General features: G+C 39.5%; 1 protein-coding gene across 1 annotated transcript in view; it reads left to right on the top strand.

Moving 5' to 3' along the window:
• LOC128506999 (carcinoembryonic antigen-related cell adhesion molecule 5-like) overlaps positions 1 to 23,606 on the top strand; it is a 198,163-nt gene that overhangs the window by 32,973 nt on the left and 141,584 nt on the right. The window contains exon 5 of the mRNA XM_053477614.1: positions 11,894 to 12,151. Within this exon, the coding sequence (XP_053333589.1) occupies positions 11,894 to 12,151 (258 nt within the window). The remainder of the gene's footprint in view (positions 1 to 11,893; positions 12,152 to 23,606) is intronic.

Below are 23,606 nucleotides of genomic sequence, written 5' to 3'. Positions count from 1 at the left end.
ATGTTGCTTTCTACCCCAAACCACCCTTCATCTTCAATAATCCAGGCGTCACCTTCTACTTCAAGCCACCCTTCATCTTCAGCAAACAAAACATTGCCTTCTACCCAAAGCCACCCTACAACATCAATGAGTCTAGCATCAACTTCTCCCCAAAACCTTTCTTCAAATTCAAGGAGCACGATGTCACCTTCTACTCCAAGCCACCCTTTAACATCTACCAGCCTTATGTCACCTTCTACCCAAAGTTTTCCTTCAACTTTAACAAACCTCACATCATCTTCTACCCCAAGCCACCCCTCAACATCAATAAGCCTAACATCAACTTCTCCCCAAAGTCTTTATTCTACTTTAATGAGCCTGCTGTCACCTTCTAACCCAAGCCACTCTTCATTTTCAACAAGCACAATGTTACCTTCTACCCCATTTCACCCTTTAACTTCAAAGAGACTTATATCACCCTTTACCTCAACCCATCCTTCAACTTCTACGAGCCTGACATCATCTTCTACCCCAAGCCACCCTTTAACTTCTACGAGCCTTATGTTACCTTCTACCCCAAGCCACCCTTCAACTTTAATGGGTCTGATATATCCTTCTACCCCAAGCCACCCTTTAACATCAATGGGCCTGACATCATTTTCTACCCCAAGCCACCGTTTATCATCAATAAGCCTAACATTAAGTTCTCCCCAAAACCTTTCTTCAACTTTAATGAGCCTGATGTCATCTTCCACCCAAAGCCACCCATCATCTTCAATGAGCACAACATTGCCTTCTAACACAAGTCACTCTTTAACTTTACAGAGCCCAACACAACTTCCTATCTCAAACCACACTTCAAATTTTACAAGCCCAATGTCATTTTTTACTCCAAGCCACTCTTTAACTTCTATGAGCCTTATGTCACCTTCTACCCCAAGCCACACTTCAACTTCAACAAACCTGGCATCATCTTCCACCCCAAGTCACCCTTCAACATCAATGCACCTAACATCAACTTCTCCCCAAAGCCTTTTTTCAACTTCAATGAGCCTGATGTCACCTTCTACCGCAAGCCACACTTTAAGTTTAATAAGCCAGACGTCAACTTCTACTTCAAGCCACACTTCAACTTCAGCAACCACAACATTGCTTTCTACCCCAAGCCACCCTTTAACTTTAATAAGCCAGACGTCACCTTCTACTTCAAGCCACCCTTCATCTTCAGTAACCACAACATTGCCTTCTACCCCAAGACACCCTTCAACTTTACTAATACAGACGTCATCTTCTACTTCAAGCCACTCTTTATCTTTAGCAAACACAACATTGGCTTCTACCCCAAGCCACCCTTCATCTTCAGCAAGCTCAACGCTGCTTACTACCCCAAGCCACCTTTTAAGTTCACTTATACAGATGTCACTTTCTACTTCAAGCCACCCTTTATCTTCAGCAAACACAAGGTTGCTTTCTACCCCAAGCCACCCTTCATCTTCAATAATCCAGACATCACCTTCTACTTCAAGCTACCCTTCATCTTCAGCAAACACAACATTGGCTTCTACCCCAGGCCACCCTTCAACTTCAACAAGCCAGACATCACTTTCTACTTCAAGCCACCCTTCATCGTCAGCAAGCACAATGTTGCTTTCCACCCCAATCCACCCTTTAACTTCACTAATACAGACATCACCTTCTACTTTAAGCCATCCTTCATCTTCAGCAAACACAACATTGTCTTCTACCCCAGGCCACCCTTCAACTTCAACAAGCCAGATATCACTTTCTACTTCAAGCCACCCTTCATCTTCAGCAAGCACAACGTTGCTTTCCACCCCAATCCACCCTTTAACGTCACTAATACAGACATCACCTTCTACTTCAAGCCACCCTTCATCTTCAACAAGCACAATGTTGCTTTCTCCCCCAAGCCGCCTTTCATCTTCAATAATCCAGACGTCAACTTCTACTTCAAGCCACCCTTCATCTTCAATAATCCAGACATCACCTTCCAATTTAAGCCACCCTTCATCTTCAAAAATCCAGATGTCACCTTCTACTTCAAGCCACCCTTCATCTTCAAGAAGCACAATGTTGCTTTCTACCCCAAGCCAACTTTCATCTTCAATAATCCAGACGTCACCTTCTACTTCAAGCCACCCTTCATCTTCAATAATCCAGACATCACCTTCTACTTCAAGCCACCCTTCATCTTCAGCAAACACAACATTGGCTTCTACCCCAGGCCACCCTTCAACTTCAACAAGCCAGACATCACTTTCTACTTCAAGCCACCCTTCATCTTCAGCAAGCTCAATGTTGCTTTCCACCCCAATCCACCCTTTAACTTCACTAATACAGACGTCACCTTCTACTTTAAGCCATCCTTCATCTTCAGCAAACACAACATTGTCTTCTACCCCAGGCCACCCTTCAACTTCAACAAGCCAGATATCACTTTCTACTTCAAGCCACCCTTCATCTTCAGCAAGCACAACGTTGCTTTCCACCCCAATCCACCCTTTAACGTCACTAATACAGACATCACCTTCTACTTCAAGCCACCCTTCATCTTCAACAAGCACAATGTTGCTTTCTCCCCCAAGCCGCCCTTCATCTTCAATAATCCAGACGTCAACTTCTACTTCAAGCCACCCTTCATCTTCAATAATCCAGACATCACCTTCTAATTTAAGCCACCCTTCATCTTCAATAATCCAGACGTCACCTTCTACTTTGAGCCACCCTTCATCTTCAATAATCCAGACGTCACCTTCTACTTCAAGCCACCCTTCATCTTCAATAATCCAGACATCACCTTCTACTTCAAGCCACCCTTCATCTTCAATAGTCCAGACGTCACCTTCTACTTCAAGCCACCCTTCATCTTCAATAATCCAGACATCACCTTCTACTTCAAGCCACCCTTCATCTTCAATAATCCAGACGTCACCTTCTACTTCAAGCCACCCTTCATCTTCAGCAAGCACAAAATTGGCTTCTACCCCAAGCCACCCTTTAACTTTAATAAGCCAGAAGACACGTTCCACTTTAAGCTACCCTTCATCTTTAGCAAGCACACCATTGCCTTTTACCCCAAGCCACCCTGCAACTTCAATAAGTCAGATGTCAACTTCTATTTCAAGCCACCCTTCATCTTCAGCAAGCACAACATTGCCTTCCACCCCAGGAGACCCTTTAACTTCAACAAGCCAGACATCAAGTTCTCCCCAAAGCCTTCCTTCAACTTTAATGAATCTGACGTCACCCTCTCTCCAAACCTACCTTTCAGATAAAGAAGGTGAGCAGAAAATGTTTAAAGTAGTTGTAACTTGACTCAAAGCTAACTTTGCATTTTTTCATCCTAATCACAGTCTAAGTAAGATGTTTACACTTGGTAACTCAGCTTCATTTAGCAATGGATAACAAATTCAGTAAAAAACCCTTATGCAGTCTCTGGTTGGATTAAAACCCCCTCATTTGTTGTTTTCATAATGTTGCACATATAAAACCAGAACTAATCTAACGCAAGCCATTACAACTCACTATCTGGTACATACATTATTAATTATACACCAAGGATTCCACCCTAAAAGACAATATAGTGTAAATGTAATGAGTAAATAATTAATGTGTTTAAATGTGTTTAAATGCTTCACTTACATATTGTCACAGGTGAGACTGAACAGGATGGAACCCAATTGTAGACAAGCAGGAATCTTTTAGCAGTTTTATTAAAGACAGTGGTGTGAGACATGACATGCTTTCTCCTGATGTCAGCGAACGTGAAAGTGCATACCCATTGGGTTTGTATTGATGTGTGAATTGTGAAACAAACAGGGTTGAAAGCCACAGAGATCAACAAATCCAAAGTGGAAGGGAGAATTTAAAGTTAATTTACCAGTCCTGAATTGGTTACCAATAGTCCAGCACCAAGAGCAATTTTTTACTACACAATCATGAGTGCGTAAAACAAATGATGTCATACATAAATAATCAGTCCGAGAGAATGCAATGTTCCAAAGAGCAGGACGAGACAAAAGAGTAAACAAGAAAAGCAATGAAAGGTAAATGGACGCACATTGTCAGGAATGACGTGAGGGAGGATGCAAGTGCAGGTAAAAGGCAAAATACACAGAAAATAACCTAACACAGGTAAACAGTAGTCGTAGACAAAAAAAACAAACAAAAAAAAAACAGGCTAAGCGAAGTCTCTCTGTTGCTGAGTCCTATTTAAGCACCTGGTTAATTGGGTGCAGGTGTTCTATAATTTAGGTGACCTGGGAAGTGACTGTTGGGAATTGTAGTTTGTTTCTGCCACGATTGTAGGCGGATATGGTTTTGCTTGTTCTGCTGCTTTAGCTGGCCTGACACACATAAATGAAATACTGTGGCACTTCTTTGTAATTTATTTATTATTATTTTTTTTTGGTGGCTGGCCAGACAACTAGGTGCATTACTGACACCTGCTGGACTGGAGTGTGAAGCACCGGAACAATCAAACAAAAAAGCCCAAAATGGGGGAAAAGCTTAAATTAGATTCTATCTATTAGGCCAGCATACCTGTTTCCTTTACATACCATCTTTTTTGCCATATTGTATTGTGTGTTTTTTTCTTGAATTCTTTTTTACTTCTTCTATTTGGATGTTTGCACTTTTTAATGCTTGTTTGTCCTGTTTATCTGCTTATTCGATTCCTTGTACTATCACATGTGCTGGTACCAATAGGAAAGTAATTACACCTTTACACCCTTCTTGTGTAATTTTGATATTAGTTATAATATAATAATAATATTATTAACTCAAATGTCCTGCCTGCCCGAGTTTCCTGTTTTTAAGCTGAGAAGCACTGACTGACTGTGGTTTGTGCTTTTAATTTTAAGATGCTGATTAGCTAATCAGGTACAGGTGTACAGTGTATAAAGGTTCAGCAAGCTGAGAAAAACTCTGGAAGTGCTTGGTTGGTCTGCCTGGATTGTGACACATCAGTCTCTAAACACTTTTTTGCTCATTTATCAAGCCAAAAAAAAAGTATAAGCTTATTAAACAAATTAAACAAACACATTTCATTAGCAAAAGTTACGGTGAGGTGACAAAAAGATATGTTTTATTTCCATCAAAAGAACAAAGATCTCTTTATGAGGAGTGGAGTGGGTTAAGACACTGCTACTTTGTATTCGGTTAGAAACCTCCCTGGAGAATGTACTGTATCCCAAAACTATTACCTATTGTAAGGGTGCAAATTACACTGTATAATTTGGGGGTTTCATTCTGCCTGTTGGCATACAGATGCATGTGTGATGAAGCCAGCTCAGGCAATCTTTTGGACAAAAGCAGGAGCAAACAAACACAGACCTCTCTATCCCAGACATGCACACCTGTGGCCCATTAAACATGAGTGCATTAATGCTGTATTGTGAGTAGATACATTGTACTGCAATAGATACATGCCTCACCTATTCATGTTAGTTAAGTAGGCAAAGACAAGTCTGTTTTTACCATAAGCTGTGGTTGAGACTAACGATCTGGAAGGTCATATGACCATTAGGGTCAATGGCAATGGAATACAACATTTATAAGGCAAAAGGATGGCCAGAATTGGTCATTTGTTTTTTTCATTGACCACAGGTTTGACTTTGCGTCAAAGTGAGGAGGAATCAGACCTCCCTCTCCCTCTTTTCGTCTTACATGGTAACCCCTCCCTCTCTCTTATTTGAGTTTCACACACACACACACACAGCTACACACACACACACACACATTAAAGGAACATCGCTAATAACACTTGTGTGAGTGCACACTAACAGAATTACTGTTGTTAAGTAAAAAAAAAAAATATTAACCTGCACTTTACCTGTGAAAAGAATCATGACAGAGCATTGTTTCCATTTGAGAGAAAAAGAGAGAGAGAGAGAGAGAGAAAGTGTGTGTGTGTGTGTGTGTGTGTGTGTGTGTGTGTGTGTGTGTGTGTAAAGGCGAGAGGAGGAGTTGTGTGTGTGAAGGGGCGTCCAATGACGCATGTGCGCACACACATAACGGCATGTTGACACAGGGGGAGAGAAAATGGATTTTAACCTCTCTAATAAGATCTCTCCTCTTATGAGAACCTCTCTATTATATTTTTATAAAAAAACAGTACACATGCACTATATACACATGCATACAAACACAAAATAAAAGATGTTTTACATGCACACACATGATCACAGTGTTATGCATGTAGTGTAAACAGTATACACGTGCACAGATGTTGATTATACCAGTGAAGGACGTGTAATAAGACTAAGCAGGGTAGACGATTACCCACAATTCCCCAGCAGAAGAGAGAGAAAAGCCATTGGGTCAGTTGTGTGTGTATGTGTGTGTGTTTGAAAAAAAACATTGGCTCAGTTGTGATCACGTAACGCTCGGCAAGAAGTGCATGTGTGATACATGATACTTGGTAGTCGTTAAGCAAGACTTGTTCGCTTTTTAAGTCAAAATCTATAAAAAATCTTTGCTCATCTTACGAAACGCTCGCAAATCATGTTACTCACAATCCGAGGATATATATATCAAGGTAATGACCTCTAATCACCTCTTTCATGTATTATGTTTCAGGAGCTCTTTGGAGTGTTAATTACAGCCAGGAAAATCTCTGTGCATTAAAAGGATCTACAGTGTTCATGAACGGCTCCTACACACACCCAACAGGTCTTACCCTAACAGAGATGTTTTGGTTAATAAACCCATTTCCCGGAAAAGAAATTGATCTGCGTAATGAACCAGGTTATTCAGGCAGAGTGAAGTATGTAGAAGATGGACAGAGACACTTCTCCCTTAAACTGAGTGATGTGAAAAAATCTGATGAAAACAAATACTACTTTGGAATCAAAACAAACAATATAATTCGACCAGGAGTTATTCTTACTGTAACAGGTAATTAAAAATCATCTTATTTTTTAAATATATCACACTTTAGATCTCTATTTATATACAGTGGTGTGAAAAACTATTTGCCCCCTTCCTGATTTCTTATTCTTTGGCATGTTTGTCACACAAAATGTTTCTGATCATCAAACACATTTAACTATTTTTTAAAGATAACACAAGTAAACACAAAATGCATTTTTTAAATGATGGTTTTTATTATTTAGGGAGAAAAAAAATCCAAACCTACATGGCCCTGTGTGAAAAAGTAATTGCCCCCTGAACCTAATAACTGGTTGGGCCACCCTTAGCAGCAATAACTGCAATCAAGCGTTTGCGATAACTTGCAACGAGTCTTTTACAGCGCTCTGGAGGAATTTTGACCCACTCATCTTTGCAGAATTGTTGTAATTCAGCTTTATTTGAGGGTTTTCTAGCATGAACCGCCTTTTTAAGGTCATGCCACAACATCTCAATAGGATTCAGGTGAGGACTTTGACTAGGCCACTCCAAAGTCTTCATTTTGTTTTTCTTCAACCATTCAGAGGTGGATTTGCTGGTGTGTTTTGGGTCATTGTCCTGCTGCAGCACGCAAGATCGCTTCAGCTTGAGTTGACGAACAGATGGCCGGACATTCTCCTTTAGGATTTTTTGGTAGACAGTAGAATTCATGGTTCCATCTATCACAGCAAGCCTTCCAGGTCCTGAAGCAGCAAAACAACCCCAGACCATCACACTACCACCACCATATTTTACCGTTGGTATGATGTTCTTTTTCTGAAACGCTGTGTTACTTTTACGCCAGATGTAATAGGACACGCACCATACAAAAAGTTTAACTTTTGTCTCGTCGGTCCACAAGGTATTTTCCCAAAAGTCTTGGCAATCATTGAGATGTTTTTTTAGCAAAATTGAGACGAGCCTTAATGTTCTTTTTGCTTAAAAGTGGTTTGCGCCTTGGAAATCTGCCATGCAGGCCGTTTTTGCCCAGTCCCTTTCTTATGGTGGAGTCGTGAACACTGACCTTAATTGAGGCAAGTGAGGCCTGCAATTCTTTAGATGTTGTCCTGGAGTCTTTTGTGGCCTCTCGGATGAGTTGTCTCTGCGCTCTTGGGGTAATTTTGGTCGGCCGGCCACTCCTGGGAAGGTTCACCACTGTTCTATGTTTTTGCCATTTGTGGATAATGGCTCTCACTGTGGTTCGCTGGAGTCCCAAAGCTTTAGAAATGGCTTTATAACCTTTACCAGACTGATAGATCTTAATTACTTTTGTTCTCATTTGTTCCTGAATTTCTTTGGATCTTGGCATGATATCTAGCTTTTGAGGTGCTTTTGGTCTAATTCTCTGTGTCAGGTAGCTCCTATTTAAGTAATTTCTTGATTGAAACAGGTGTGGCAGTAATCAGGCCTGGGGGTGACTACAGAAATTGAACTCAGGTGTGGTAAACCACAGTTAAGTTATTTTTTAACAAGGGGGGCAATCACTTTTTTACACGGGGCCATGTAGGTTTGGATTTTTTTTTCCCTAAATAATAAAAACCATCATTTAAAAACTGCATTTTGTGTTCAATTATGTTATCTTTGACTAATAGTTAACGGTTTTTGATGAGCCGAAACATTTAAGTGTGACAAACATGCAAAAGAATAAGAAATCAGGAAGGGGGCAAATAGTTTTTCACACCACTGTACATTAGTTTTACATCAGATCAATTAGCTCATCACAATAATAGACATCTAACATGTTTTTACTAAATACCTGTTTCCCTTCAAAAGCTACACTCGATGCTGCGTGAAAACGCTATGGGAACATTTTTCTCTGTTGCCGGTTGTCAAGCATGTGTGTATCAAACACGCCAAATCTTGGCATATATAACCTCGGTCAGGTGTCGTCATCTGATGAAGCGCACCTGCAGGTTATAAATAGGAGTGAACCGGAAACATTCCTTAGATCTTTTTGTCTTCAGGACCGTATTGTGTTTGCGTGTGATGTGTGCAAGCGAATTTAAAAGTATTAATTCACCGGTATGGTGGAGTTGTTAGATCTGTACCTACGCATGATAGATAACTTCGGAGCGCAGTCTCCACACCTTTGTTTCGAGTGCTTCGCGCGCGGCTCGCATTCTTAAAGAGAATCAAGAGATGCGGCGCATTCCTGGGGTTAAACAGTGTAATCTGGCAGGCGTGCACAAGACGGAATTCCCCCTTTCACTTGCGCCCTCGCCGGATCAGGAAGTTTTCCATCCACTTCTCAAGCGTGCATCGGTGCTTCTTGTGAATGGATAGGAAAGACATACTCTCACTTCTGCGGGTATGGAGGAGTTACTGCAGGTAAGTAATGCATGCGATCGATCGCATATCGTATTTGGCCACGGAAGACATCATCCACCCTGAAAAGCTTTCAGGCAGCTTATCAGGCTGGTGCTCTACTGCACACCATGGCGGTTTTGCAGGCTTACCAGGCTGACCTGCTGAAAGACTTGAGGATTGGTGGGGCTCTTCAACGTCGTTCCTGGAATTACGTCAAGCCACAGACCTGTCTCTTTGTGCAACAAAGAAAACAGCCCGTGCTTTTGGCTGTTTTTATGGCTGCGATGGTGCTCCGCGGAGAGTTACCTGTGGCTAAATCTCACTGGAATCAAGGATAAGGATTGTGGGTTCCTCCTTGATGCCCTCATCTCGCCCTCTGGCCTGTTTGGCGATGCCATTTACGTCGCCACTAGGTTGCGGAGGCGAAATTATATGAACAAGTCTTCTGGAAATTCCTTCCCCCCGTGCTCAAGAGTCGGGATTGTCTCTGGGTCTGACTCTCGTAAGGCGTGAAGCACAAAGAGAGAGTGTTATGAGCCGGGCACCCCCTCGTAAGACTGGGGTGTGGTGTGCTACGCTTCGCAATCCACCTTAAAGAAGTCGGACCTGGGTACTGTCTTCTTCATGAAGAAGTCGTCTTGAGGCTCATTCCCCCTGGACCATGGGGGTGCCCCGGGGAGGGGCGCATAGAATTCCTCTCAAGGAGGAAGTGTCGGTTTCTTGCTCCACCATCACTGGTGTTTCGGACAACGCTGCTCTCCAAGAAATGTTAGTTTTCCTGCCATGTTTCAGGATGCCGATTTTAGATATTCGCGGGCTAACCACTATCCAAAAAAAAAAGACAGGTTCAAAATATTGACTGTCAAAGTGATTGTTTCTCAAATCTTACCAAGGGATTGGTTTGTGACAATCGATCTAAAGGACATATATTTTCACATGGAAATATTGCCACAACACAGAACTGGAAGTTCCTGGGGTTCACTTTCGGGGGCGAAGCTTACCAGTATCAGGTCATTCCATTTGGTCTAGCTTACCCCGCACATTAGATGACTGGCTGATTCTGGCTCAGTCTCAGAACATAATCGCCAGGGCAGACTGTGCTCGTGCCGCTAGAATAAGCTAGCGCACCAGGTTCTGCTTAGGGCACAGGATGAGTTCCTGTCCCACAGGGCGATGTACATTTTAGTTAAAGCCAGGGGATTTACTCAAGGGCCAGTCTCCGGAGGCAAATACGGGTTACGCGCCAGGTGGCTTTGTACCCGTTTTATGTGGTTCAGTTTCCACTCTATGTGCATTTTTGTCAAAGAGTTCCTGTCCCTTAAGGCAAATTACATTCCAAGGCATATAAAAATGGGAGCCCTGGAACCTTCATGCACTAGAGAAACTTATGCCCTCCAGGTGAGGGTATTTGTAGGTGGTGCATGACGAAACTTGTAGACCCAGTCCACTGCCAAATTGTTTCAGTGCTGAAGTTCTGCAAGAAAAGTTGTCCTCAGTCTTCTGCCCTTGTACCCTCAGAATGTACGTAGCCGCTTTTTCGGCTTGTCATGTTCTGACTGATGGGGTCTGGTCGACACCCCTTCCATTGATCTCAGGAATGTTTCGGTTCACTCCTATTTATAACCTGCAGGTGCGCTTCATTAGATGACATCACCTGACCGAGGTTATATATGCCAAGATATAGCCGAGTTAGATACACACATGCTTCACAACCGGCAACACAGAAAGATGTTCCCATAGCGTTTTCACGCAGCATCTTGTTCCCACTTTTTCAGGGAACAGGGTTCCAGCAAAGTAACCCAAGATGTTTTAATTAAAAAACTCAAAAGGTCTACAAAATGAGTACAACAATAATTTTAATTTAATAAAAAATGCGATATGATGGGACAAACATAATGAAATATAATATCATATGCATATACTCACTTTCCTACTTAAAGGCAAAATATATTTGTAGACATAAACAGTTTTCAAATAAATGAACACAGGAACGATTCTCAGACATCTCAGAGATACAGTATGTGGCAAATTTGGTTCAAGTTATTTAATGTAAGCTGCATATGTGTGTACTTACAAGTCCAAAATTGTGTTGAATATCTACTCTAAACTTTACTGTCATCATTTTAAGTCAGGTTTTTATGAGGCATAAACTGTGAAAATAGTCCATTTATCTATACATTTACAGCATAACTAAACTACACTATAGGTGCAAAATTTTTTAATTTGCTTTAATTCTGGAAAATAATTTGTACTAGGCTCTGCATCTTATATCTATCTCTCATTCTCTTTATCTATCTATCTAAACTGGAAAATTGCTTGTTGAAGCAGATTTAATGTGTCACTCTTTGGTTAAGATCTTCACGTGATCGCGCCTGCAGAAGTGACAGAGGGACAATCAGCCATTCTGACCTGTAACACCACCTGCAGTCTGATTGATCCAACATTCATCTGGTACAAAAACAGCCGTGATTTAACAACAAACACCATCAGGAGCAATGAAGTCCACCTGCAGTCGGTCAGCAGTGAGGATGCAGGCAGTTATAGCTGTGTTGTAAGAGGATATGAACATCTCCCCTCTCCTGCTCGAACGTTCATAGTCAGATGTGAGATTCATTTATGTATTTTGCAAATAAAATCAAGAAAAACACTGGTCATGACTATAAACTGTCTTTCCCACTCTTATTGTGGAACTCTGTAGATCCTCCAAAGAATGTCGCAGTGTCCATCACCCCCTCTGGTGTAATAGTGGAGAACAGTTTAGTGACTCTGACCTGCAGCAGTAATGCTAACCCACCTGTTATAGACTATGAATGGTATAAGGGGACAACATTAGTAGGAAAAGGAAAAACCTACACCATCTCCAAGTTTATCTCCAAACACAGAGGAGCATACAAGTGCAAGTGCAGTAATGAAGTCGGACATCAGGACTCCAGTAGTGTGATTCTAAATGTTCTGTGTAAGTAAAACTTGAAGATCTCCTCACTGAATATAGCATTTAAAACTATTTAAAATGTATTTTAAAGTGTTATCTTCATTGCCTTGTGATGAATTGGTACCTCATCTAGGGTTTACCCCACCTCATGCAGTAGGTCTTCTTGGATAGGTTTCAGGCCCCCTGTGACTACACAGGGTAAAGTGGTATAGATACTGAGTAAGTGTTATCTTCCTTTCTGTTTAGCTCCTCCAAAGAATGTGTCAGTGTCCATTCACCCTTCTGTTGAAAGCAATTTAGTGACCTGGTGTAGGGAAAAAGAGTCTTCACATGTAAGATCTGAACAGGGTTACAGAGCGCTACAAAGTGGACAGTACTACTGCGAGGCTCAGAATAAACACGGCTCTAAAAGATCAGCTGCAGTGTCTGTCACGTTAAATGGTGAGAAAGATGATTATTCATTCCTGATTTACCACTGCTTCATTAATACATTGCTTAATTATTTGGGATAGAGTGCATTCTCCAGGAAGGTTTCTAAAAGAATACAAAGGAGCGTTGTCTTAAATCTACTGTATGTGTGTGCATATGTGTGTGTACTATTAGGTGGTTCTACAATTGTAAATGTGTCTGTTGGAGTTGGACTTTTTGTGCTTGCAGCTCTTCTCTCTGTACTCTTCTGGCTGAGGTGAGAATATTTGTGCTTTTAAATTCATCACTAATTACTCTGAATATGCTTATGATGGATAAATATTTGACTTTGTCTAAGCAGAAACAAGCGACAGAAGAAGAATGCTAATGAAGACATCAGTCAGGTGAGTTATTACAGGAATGGCCATCATGTGTGTGCTTTGTTCATAAGAAACTTAGAGTGAAGATCTTCAGCAAAACCTGCTCATGGTCCACATCCCTCCTCTCTGCAGAATGCTGGGCCGAGTGCTAAAGATGACATGTACGCAGCTCTCGACCCTACAGGTCGGACATCTGATGAAGTGTATCACATTTGTAAGTGTGTGTGTGTGTGTAAACTAATTACCTTTTGGTATTGTATTGTTATTAATATATTATGGGGTCTAACCCCTTTCGCTTTGACACAGACTTCTCATCCCAGTCCTGACGCTGACACATCCACATCTCCTGAGTACTACAATTTTGCAGTGAGATTACAACATTTAAATTAAAGTCCCTTGAATAGCTGAGCAATGCAGTAGTTATGAATTTGTTAAATGCGTTTCTGTTTTGCAGTCAATAATAAAATAACAGTGAACATGGTATGGAAAGAGAATGTGTAATGCTGATTTATTATTTTTAATTTTATTAATATTATTCATATATAACATATGCAGTTTCAATGATAAATAGTTATTAACTTGCTTTTCCTTAACATGCATTCCTGATTTATTTTTCAGAACTTAAAAAAAAAAAAGTGAGTCCTGAAACACTGAAAAACCGAATAGAGCGAGGCGTTGTGGGATGAAGCAAAGTTCCTATTATCACTCCATTAGAACTGTAAATGCCTAACTATTATTTATCCCTCTTAAACCACTCTGTGATAGCATTTTTTTGTAAGCAGGATTAATTTTGTAGCATAACATTAATTATGATGGTAATGATATATCAACTTTCCCACAACTGTAAACTGTAAGCAGGTAATTTGCCTATGTGGATATATTGCTCAGTAAAAATATTGAAGTGATTTTTTATTTACTGTTATCAGTGCTTTTCAGTTTGGTGACATCATATGTGACCTGTGGGTTAAGGACACATTACTGATTTTCTTTGAAGGAGTCCTGAGGTTTTTTTTTTTTTCTTGTTTTTTGGATTCCCTGTATCTTAATCCAGGGAACAGATCTTATATGCATTAGAGTAAAGATAATTTAACTGACAAAAGCTGTTCAAATAAACACATAATATACAAACAGACTGATATCATAGCATTTTATATATTTTTTTAATATGTGGTTTCTGTAATATGTGAAGGTTATTGTAGGAGTTTTGGGATGTTTGGGCAATGAAGGGCCAAAAACAGACTTGGTGTGTGCCTGTGATGGGCGTCAGCCTCAATCTGTTGTCTCTCTTTCCTCATTCCATAGGCTCCCTGCGTAGGTGGGCCGAACTGGTGATAATTAATGTTAATGACTCTTGGGCTTATCCGCATTATAAAAGTGAGGTGCATAGTTTATTCTGAGGTCTGGGAAATGCAAAGAGTTGTGCAGTGAAGCTATAAAGGTGTGGCATGCAAGCTGGGCAATGTGTGCGCCCTTTTAGAGACAAGACCGGAATGACACCCTTTGATCTCCACATTGAGAACTGCTTGAGCACCCACGGAAACTTTTCTTCCGTTTAGAGCCCGCCTTCACATCCCCACCACCGAAGAGGAAAAGGCAGCCAAGTGGATAGCGTTAAGGCTGATCCCAGCTCAGAAAGTCTCCCAGCGGACGGACATCAAAAATGAAATCCCACCCATAGCACAAATTTACACAGCTAAAATGTCAGATACCAGTGAATGGTAATTCTTAATGTTGGTGTTCTTCATGTCATGGATCCACTGGGGCAGGGCACAAATAGAGGATAAAAAAGCACCCCAGCAGGTTGTACCAGAGAGTGAGAATATTCTACTTAACTCTAGACTTATGGCTGATATACACCCCTCCTCCCCCAACCACCACCACCACCATCTTGGACTAAACAACCCCCAGCCCTCTGTCCAATGCATTAGTCTGCAAGACAAAAGGAAAAGTCAAGTGAATGTAACATTGGGTTCCCACACAAAACAGCAATGATCTGACTAAAGCCCATTTACATGGTGCTGTCCAATGGACTGGATCTTGTAGCAATTTCTAGTGGGGTCAGTCATTGGGCTAGTGATGTACAGAAAATAAAACTTTATTTGTAGGAAGGCTGCCCTAGCAACTGTCTCATCCCCTTTTTAATGTTTAGATCTTGAGCAGACCGCATCAGTTCAACATCCTATCAGTTTAGTTACACACCTGCCCATTATTCAGGTGGAAAAACAGACACCATACTTTCACATACTTTTTTAATTGTACACAACTGTACAATTATGGGTTTGCTGTGAGCCCTGCCTTCAGAAACTTTAAAAACACTCTCCTTGCTGCTGCCAAACAATACTAAATACATAAATTAATGTATCAGGGCTTTAATGCCAACATTTATTCGGCTGTGCAAACATGTTTTTCCAAGCTCTGCCAAACTGATTTAAAATTCTCTTCTATTTTCTATCTCTTTTTATTTTCTATCTTAATCCAGTCTTATACTTTAACTTTGTGTCTGTCTTACGAAGAGTGACCACAGTTGATGTAGCTCAAAGGCCCAACAGTGGCAACTTGGTGGAGTTGGGGATCGGACCGCCAATCAGTACCTCAAGGCTTTAGCCCTCTGAGCCACCACTGCACCATAGCAGTATATGTGGAGAGGCAGATCTGTGATTTACAGGTGAAGAAGGCCCATCTGTGAAAGCGGAAAGACATGGCCATGACCATTGCCCCCTTCGCCGCCACCCGTCTTGACTCGTCTGGGCACCTGTCAAGTCCAGACCTTGACTTGGAACTGCTTTGCTCACCTTCTGGAGAGTAATACGACATGGTGATCATCTGAAACTCCATCATCTGGCATGTCCATGGTACCATGGCTGTAGGTAAGGTGCAAACTTGCTGTTTGCTCATGTTTTGGATGTCAATGCACAGCTGAGGATCATTGTGTCAGGACCGCTTCTCGGGATTCAATGAGGAATCAATAGGTTCAGTAGGCTATTGGCTCACAGTCATGGTGTCAAGATCAGAAATTTGCCTTTGTTGATACCTGGAAATTTTCCTGGGAGCGTTCTAGGCTCTTCCATACTGATGGCCTGCACCCTAGCAGAGCTGAAGCAGCAGTCTTCTCAGATAACATTTCTAGGATACTATGCACCATCTAACTTGTGTACGTCATACCTCAGATTACAACTTACTATACTGATACAAGTCCACACAAACCTTGTCCCTTTAGAAACTGTGACTGTCCCCCGAATATTAAGATGAAATAATAAATTCATTAAAAGCCCTTGAAATAATCTAATCATCATAAAACCATAAAAAGGCCAAATAAGCAACCAAAATCTATTACTGAAGTTTATGCTTCTCAATATTAGATCCGATGCACCTAAACCACTTACTGTTTGTCATGCTTTGCGGGAGTTGCCACTTGTGATCTGACTGTATTGTGATCGAGGCAGGGCTGCTCGCACCAGAGCGATGTGTGCAGCTTTGTTTCAGTCACAAGGGGTGGTGGCTTTTGCAGGGCAGATGAAGTGTGGGATCAGTGGTAGTATAGTGGTGTATAAATACTATCTAAATAGGCGCTGCCTTTTGCAAAGTGAGAGTAAAATAACTGTCAATAATAGTACTGCAGAAATGCAACAAAACGCGAATACAGTATATCGTTGTGTAATAAGCGCTGCCTTTCTGCTCTGATAAGCAGCTTTATTTCGGTTGGAGTATACTCAGATCACAAAAAAAAAAACAGCAAAACTCAATAACAAAAACAACAGAGCACAAACATATACTCGCTTAATAAACACTGTCTTTTGTGATTGGGGGGAGGGGTGATGTGTGAGGAATTGGAGTGTATAGGTGTGAACTACTAAAACATCAATAGCGAGGTGTCAATAGATCTTGCAAACAGAGACTCTGGTGAACAGTTAGGCACATCAGCCACTTGATCCCACAAAGTTCTTTCTGAGTGTTATAATTTAATTGTTTTGTTATGGGCTCACACCCAGGACTTTCATGAACTTAATTCTGTGTTCAAAAAAATATGTAAGGTTTGTTTATTATCCATTTTCCCTGTTTTCTGCAATAGTTTTACGATTTTATTTTCATTTATGTAAGATTAAGTCACACGTACATTTAATGAACTACAGCAGGGGGCAGAGTTTTTGTTTACAAAGCCCCAAAGTTATGGAAAAGACACTCAGACACAGTCTCAGTGTTAAAGTATACGCTAAAAACCTTTTTATTTAGCCAAGCATCTTTGCTAATAGATTTGCCTTAGGCCAAGGAACTGATGAACTGGTATGTTTGGATGTGTTTTTGTTGACGGTGAGGTGATTGTTTGCTTTACATCTCAGGGAGTCCTCATGTCTGTGTTCCCTTCTGGCTCTCCCTTTTAGTTATGCTGTCATAGTTAGTCCTGCCGAAGTCCCTTCTTGCACTCTGGACTAAATATACATTTACATTATACATTGTTTGACTGTGACCATACCTAACTGCCATCTCTCCTCTCCTCTTCTTTCTCTTCTCCTTTTTCTCACCCTCTCTCTGTCTTTCTGTCGAGCTATACATGTCGCTCTTGAGCTGCCAGTAATCCAGACCCCCTCTGCCCTCTGGAGCTGTCTGACTTATCCTGGTGTCCTGCTTCTGGTTGGAGATCTCATCACATGGTTGCCCGTGTGGTCTGCCTGGGATACGTGTGGTGACTGGGGACAGTTGCACTTTTTCCTACAATCTACCTGAGCCTCCAATAACTAACTGGACTCCATTTTAACTTAAACACATTTGCTGTTCTTCTGAACTTTCAGTCTCTCACAGTATAAATGCAGATCAATCCCTGCTATCTGTTCCACCCAGATGAGGATGGGTTCCCTGTTGAGTCTGGTTTCTCTTAAGGTTTCTTCCTATTACAATCTCAGGAAATTTTTCCTTGCCACTGTCGCCGTCGTCCTCGGCTTACTCATCAGGGACAGTCCTATCATTTAGTTTCATACACATTCATATTTCATACAAACTTAAATAATTCTTTTGATTGTATAAAGCTGCTTTGCGGCAATGTCAATTGTTCAAAGTGCTATACAAACAAAATGTAATTAAAATTTTAATTTAATTTAACATATTTAAATCAGCCACAACATGAAAGTGTAAATAAGTTACATTTGGTAAGGATTTGAAATTTACACAAATGTAAGAAGAGACCTGAAGCACTGCAGGTGTTCTGAAAGGCCTCAAACCCCAGAGGGAGAAATCCTCGTTCCAGGAACTGACTTGAGTTATTTTAAAACTGAGAAAGGTGCATTATTTGCATTTGAATGTTGTCGAACATTGTAAAGCACACACAGTAACACTACAATAACAACTAAAAACAAATAGTGAATTAAAAGGCCCTGATTAAACTCCATAAATATAACAAAATCCCTGAAAAAAATCCTATGGAACATTTACACAAATGTAAGACGATTTATTTTTTGAATTATTCAAATTTGCTATTCTGAAATTTAAAGTTTAATGTCTTTGAATGTATTTTTTAAATAATAACCATAAACAGATACAAAGACATGCTATATAACAGTTCTTTTTTTTTTTTTTTACATATAAAATTGTCAGCTAGTGAATGTGATCGGCTGTCTAAACAGCATTTAAACAATGTTTTTTTTTTTTTTTTTTAATTCATTATTGTACAGTAAATGTCAATAGCTCTGGGTCAGATTTTTCATGTTTTTTTTTTTTTTTTACCATCAGTGTAATATTTCTTCAATACATCATATTGTTATGATTTTTTTTATGACTTAAGCCCTACATACTATTAAACCAGAACTCCATATAGGACTTAACTGATTGGACTTGTTTGCTGCACACCAAAATACTAACCACTGAACATTTGCGCATTGGACAGGACACTATTTACACAAAAAATAAGGACAAGCTATGCACTTTGAATATGGATAATGCCACTGCTTATCATTTAACACCCCATGGCCACCCATACTGCTGCTGTTTGCACACTGTGCATATTGCACATTCCATATACTATATATAGTTTATTATACAACTTATACAGTTTATTTTTATATACCTCTATTTTATACTTTATATTTTAGTAAAATTATTAATGCATATTGTAAATATATAGAGGCATTTACCTCTACTGTTGTGTAAGCATTTCACTGCATATCAAACTGTGTATGGTTGTGTATGTGACTAATAAAATTTGAATTAGAATCGTTTCTGCACCTGTATTGTCATCTTAAATAGTTTTTTTATTATTATTATTTGGTTAAAGTGGTCTTTGAAAGGTTTGTTGTCTGTGTTAGAGTTGCGGGTAATGTGAAGAAAAAACGATCTGTTCTTTCAACTCTATCAACTCCACCTTGAAGGGCCAAGTTGTCTCTGAGCTGGGTGTGGAGGTGTGATCATAGTGGAGGGGTTGTGTTGAGCTTTTCACACTTTTCTTTTTCTCTATTTGTGCTGTGTTTAGAAGCTTAGAAAATCTTCTAGTGACTCATCCATGTGGTAGACCAGCAGTACTGCACTACAGGACAATTTAATAATGGCACTTAAATGTTAAACGGAACATGAGAGCATGTTATATTATGTTTTAGTACACAAACTCCAATATAAATAACTGCATTCTTACCCTGAAGTGTGTTATAACGCAACTATTTTGCAGACAGCTTTAAACATTGTGGACTGTGTCGATTTGGTGGTATGGGGTGATAATCGTGCTGTGTGTTTCACTGAAGCAGTAGGTTCATCTCACACATGTGGACTGATGTGAAAGCAAAATTCTAATTCTGGAGCTTGCACGATCAGTTTATTTAACATGATTACAAGTTGTAACTCCTTTAATGTAAGAGTTTGGTGTCATTCAGTTGCCTTTGTTTAAAAAAAATCTGAGGTTAAAAAGTGCCGGCGTGTAACAAATAACTGGTAAGTGACTTCATCATAATTCTCAAGAGAAAGGGATATATATATATTTACGTATTTACAGTGGGAGCCACGTCAAACAGTCGCCTGGAGCATGACAGGTCCATGACAGGACCTTGAAAGAACCATGCTCGATCTGTGCATGGAATGTGATCCCCCGCGATGACGTAGTTAACGATGCACCGCCCCATAAACGCCCCCATGCGCTTTCTAAAAAGATGGCTGCAATGCTGTATAATCCCACCAGATGGAGCATTGACTGCTTCAGTTAACTGCAGTGTCCAAGCAGCCGGTTACTATATTTAATATATATAACATAACTTACGTCAACATAGTTTCATAATTAGATGATGTGGTAAAAAAGAGGGATAAAAAACGATTAATAAAACAGATTAAAATCACACAATACACAACCCTTGATGCTTATGCTATTTTTAATTAATTAAATAATAAAACTACTTATTGCAATATTTTTCACGGCATCCTTAATAATACTTAAAGACGGTAACATCTGTAATTTATCTATACCAGTCGTTGTAGGTACGGAATACAGATGCGGGCTATGTACAGTATTTTACATTACAGTGTATTTTATCTATTTCCGTTTAATACACTGGTAGATAATATTTTGCTGCAAAGTAAAGTTTAAAATTTAACTTCTGCTTGAGTTTGTTTCCATATTTTTTATGTTTTCGCTGATGTTTTTTTTTTCGCTGATAGTCAAAAATTGGCATAACAAATCGATTAATAACGCATAATATCTGGAACAAATATCTGTTCATACGGATCAGTCTGTCTTTAGTCATTCAACCAGCATAATGTTTCCCCATCAAAGATCTGATGGGACATTAATCACTTATCACTACGGTGAATAGATGCGGCAGCAGAGACAGATTAAATCCCTATAAACATTCACACTTGAACACAATACTAACAGAACTAAACAGGTCCAAAGGGTCAGCACCTGTTATTGCAGGACAGGGATCACCTACAGGATACTACTGTATGTTTCACTGCTTATATATTTTTGCCATAGTTTCATTTGGTTTTACACGATTTCATGTGTTATTTGTGTGTGTGTGAGAGAAAGAGAGAGAGAGAAGGAGAGTGCGTGCGCGAGAGAGGGCTTATATTGTGATTTATCCAGGGTTACTAAAGCCTGGCTTACTACTAATAAAAATATTTCATTGTAATCATTATTCAGATATTATTATATATTATTATATCAGATTTGACCTCAGCCATTGCTAAATACTACAACCATTCAGTCAGGAGGGCCGAAGACTATCACATGCTTTCTCCAAACCATTTGACGCCACTGACCAAATCTTTTTACATTGATTGCTCACGCACTATTGGGGGCAGTGCTAGGACACACTAGGAGAACACCATGAAGCATTGAATAATTATTTGTGATCTGAGTATATTATGACTGATCCCTCACAATTACAACAGAACACAAACATATACTTGCTTATGTATATACTTGTCTGTGAATGGCTGACAAGTGGTTGTGAATATGCCTTTTAGCGAATATAAAACCTGCGGTGGTTTTACTTTACAAACGGCAACATTTTATGTGAGGAATTAGAGTGTATGAACAGCTAAGACATGAATAAAAGTTCTAGTAAAACCTCGAGCCAATTGACATTGTTACCATTTTTTTAATCCCTAAAATGAAAAATATGGAGATTTTCCTTATCATAACATGCACTGTATTGTTTTTTTTATACAATCTAAACACAACACCTCATATTTTTATGCAATTAAAAAAAGAAAAAAAATGCATTATGTTTCAAGGCATAGTTAATTTACAAAGTCAGATTTAATTGATGACATTAATAAATTCTGGTTTGAGATACTTACAGAAGAGGCATTTAATAAATACATAAATACTGTAGGTTGTTGAAAGCTCTTCCACTTGTATTTAAAAATCAGGGAACACTGGAATGTAACTAAAAAATTGCATTTATGACCCCAAAAAGATGAAGACTTTGAGATTATATATTTGTCGCGTGTTGTGTTTATTTGATTGAACTCAAACCATTTTTTAAGTTCTTTATAATAATAATAATAATAAAAAATAACTTTAAGATAAACATTGTCTCGTATTTTTGTGCTCATTGGATTAACTTAAAACATTTGTAATTTTTATTTATTTTATGTTTGGCTGGGAAAAGCAAAGACATCATCTCGGTCTTATTAATTCGTCTAAAAAAAAATAAAAATAAAAATTCGCCAACAGCGAAACATTTTGATAACTTCACACCTATCATGAATGAAACGTGAGAAGAGCATAAAAACACATAAACAAATGCCCCTGTAATGCACTAAACAAACACAGTATTAGTTATATGTAAAAATAGAACACACACACACACACACACACACACACACATATATATATATATATATATATAGTATATAGCAGGTGGAAATAAGAACCATTTAAGTACTTTTTTTGGGGGGGAGGGCGGTTGCGACAATATTATTTCATATACTGACATTAACATATTGGTATTTATATTAACATTATCCAAATTTGTTAACTAAGCGCTTGCGTTCCTGTGCAAAAGTCATGCCATGGGAAAAAGATGGGAAAAATATAGATATGGTTATGAGTGTTTAGCTCGCTAGCTCCTGTAAACATAGCCTTGTATCTATTGTGCACTGCCTCACATTTTATTCCAGGCACAGAAATAACTGGCAGATTAACTCTTAACCAAAAAATGAATAGCAGAGTGACATCATGAGTGTGTGACACTGACAGTAAGCTCTAATGTTACTTCAACTCCAGACTTGGTAAAGTCTGTCACATCTGACTGCCGCTGATGCTGCCAGTGATTTTCAAAACAGCTGAAAAAAGCCACTTCCCACAAATAAACAATCTGTTTGGGGTGGGGATGGGGGAGTGGTTTTAAAATCGAGTGATTGCAACTCAGCCCAGCTAAGTTACTGGCTTGTGTTAACATGTTCATGAAAACAAAGTGTCATCTAGTGGTGGCACCCTGGAAATGAATAAATAGGGCTTTAATAGGCGTGTTTACCCTAAAATCTTGACATGCCCTTCTGGCAGGAAAGGGAGGGGGGATCACACCAACCCAAGAGCAGTCCTAAATCGTTTGCCCATAGGTCACACGCTAGTTGCATGGCCCAGATGGTTTTATGTGGCTACTACTGTACGCACTCTCTATAACTATAACCCCGACGTTGGACGTTTACTAATCTGCAAAAACAATTGAGACTGTATATATATATATATTTGTGAATTATTGGTTAAGTTTAGCATGTGTTTTTTTTTTTTTTTTTTTTGAGCTTGATTGAATGTACATTGGTTGTGTGTGTGTGTTTTGTGTGTGGGTAGCTCATGAACTGCTTTAGCACAAAACAGGATAGCTGAATTAAAACACCACCCTGGAGATTTTTGGGAAGCCCCTGATGAGCTTGAACCTTGCCCCTTGCATCGAACAGTGTTTTACCAGTTTGTTAATAGGTTATCATAACTTTGGTTAGATATCTGTATAACGTGATAGTCAGGTCTGATTAGATCTCTGGTAAGTGGTGATTTAAATCAGCAGAGCGGGGATTTTATTCTGCACTGTGCGTCTAATTTCACAGACGGGTAAATTGACAAAACCAAAGCACTCTTGCATGTCCCTGTTCTTGATATGGAATCACTGATTAACATCTTTGGTTTTACACAATTTAAAAGAAAGAAACATTTACGCCATTAAATGCACATTAACACTTTAGAACTTCTGTATATTTATTATGATTGGTAATAC

The sequence above is a fragment of the Clarias gariepinus genome, chromosome 18, assembly GCF_024256425.1.
Source record: "Clarias gariepinus isolate MV-2021 ecotype Netherlands chromosome 18, CGAR_prim_01v2, whole genome shotgun sequence".
NCBI classification, from domain to species: domain Eukaryota; kingdom Metazoa; phylum Chordata; class Actinopteri; order Siluriformes; family Clariidae; genus Clarias; species Clarias gariepinus.
Note: the sequence above shows the minus strand (reverse complement) of the source record. Positions and strands in the feature narration are given on the sequence as shown.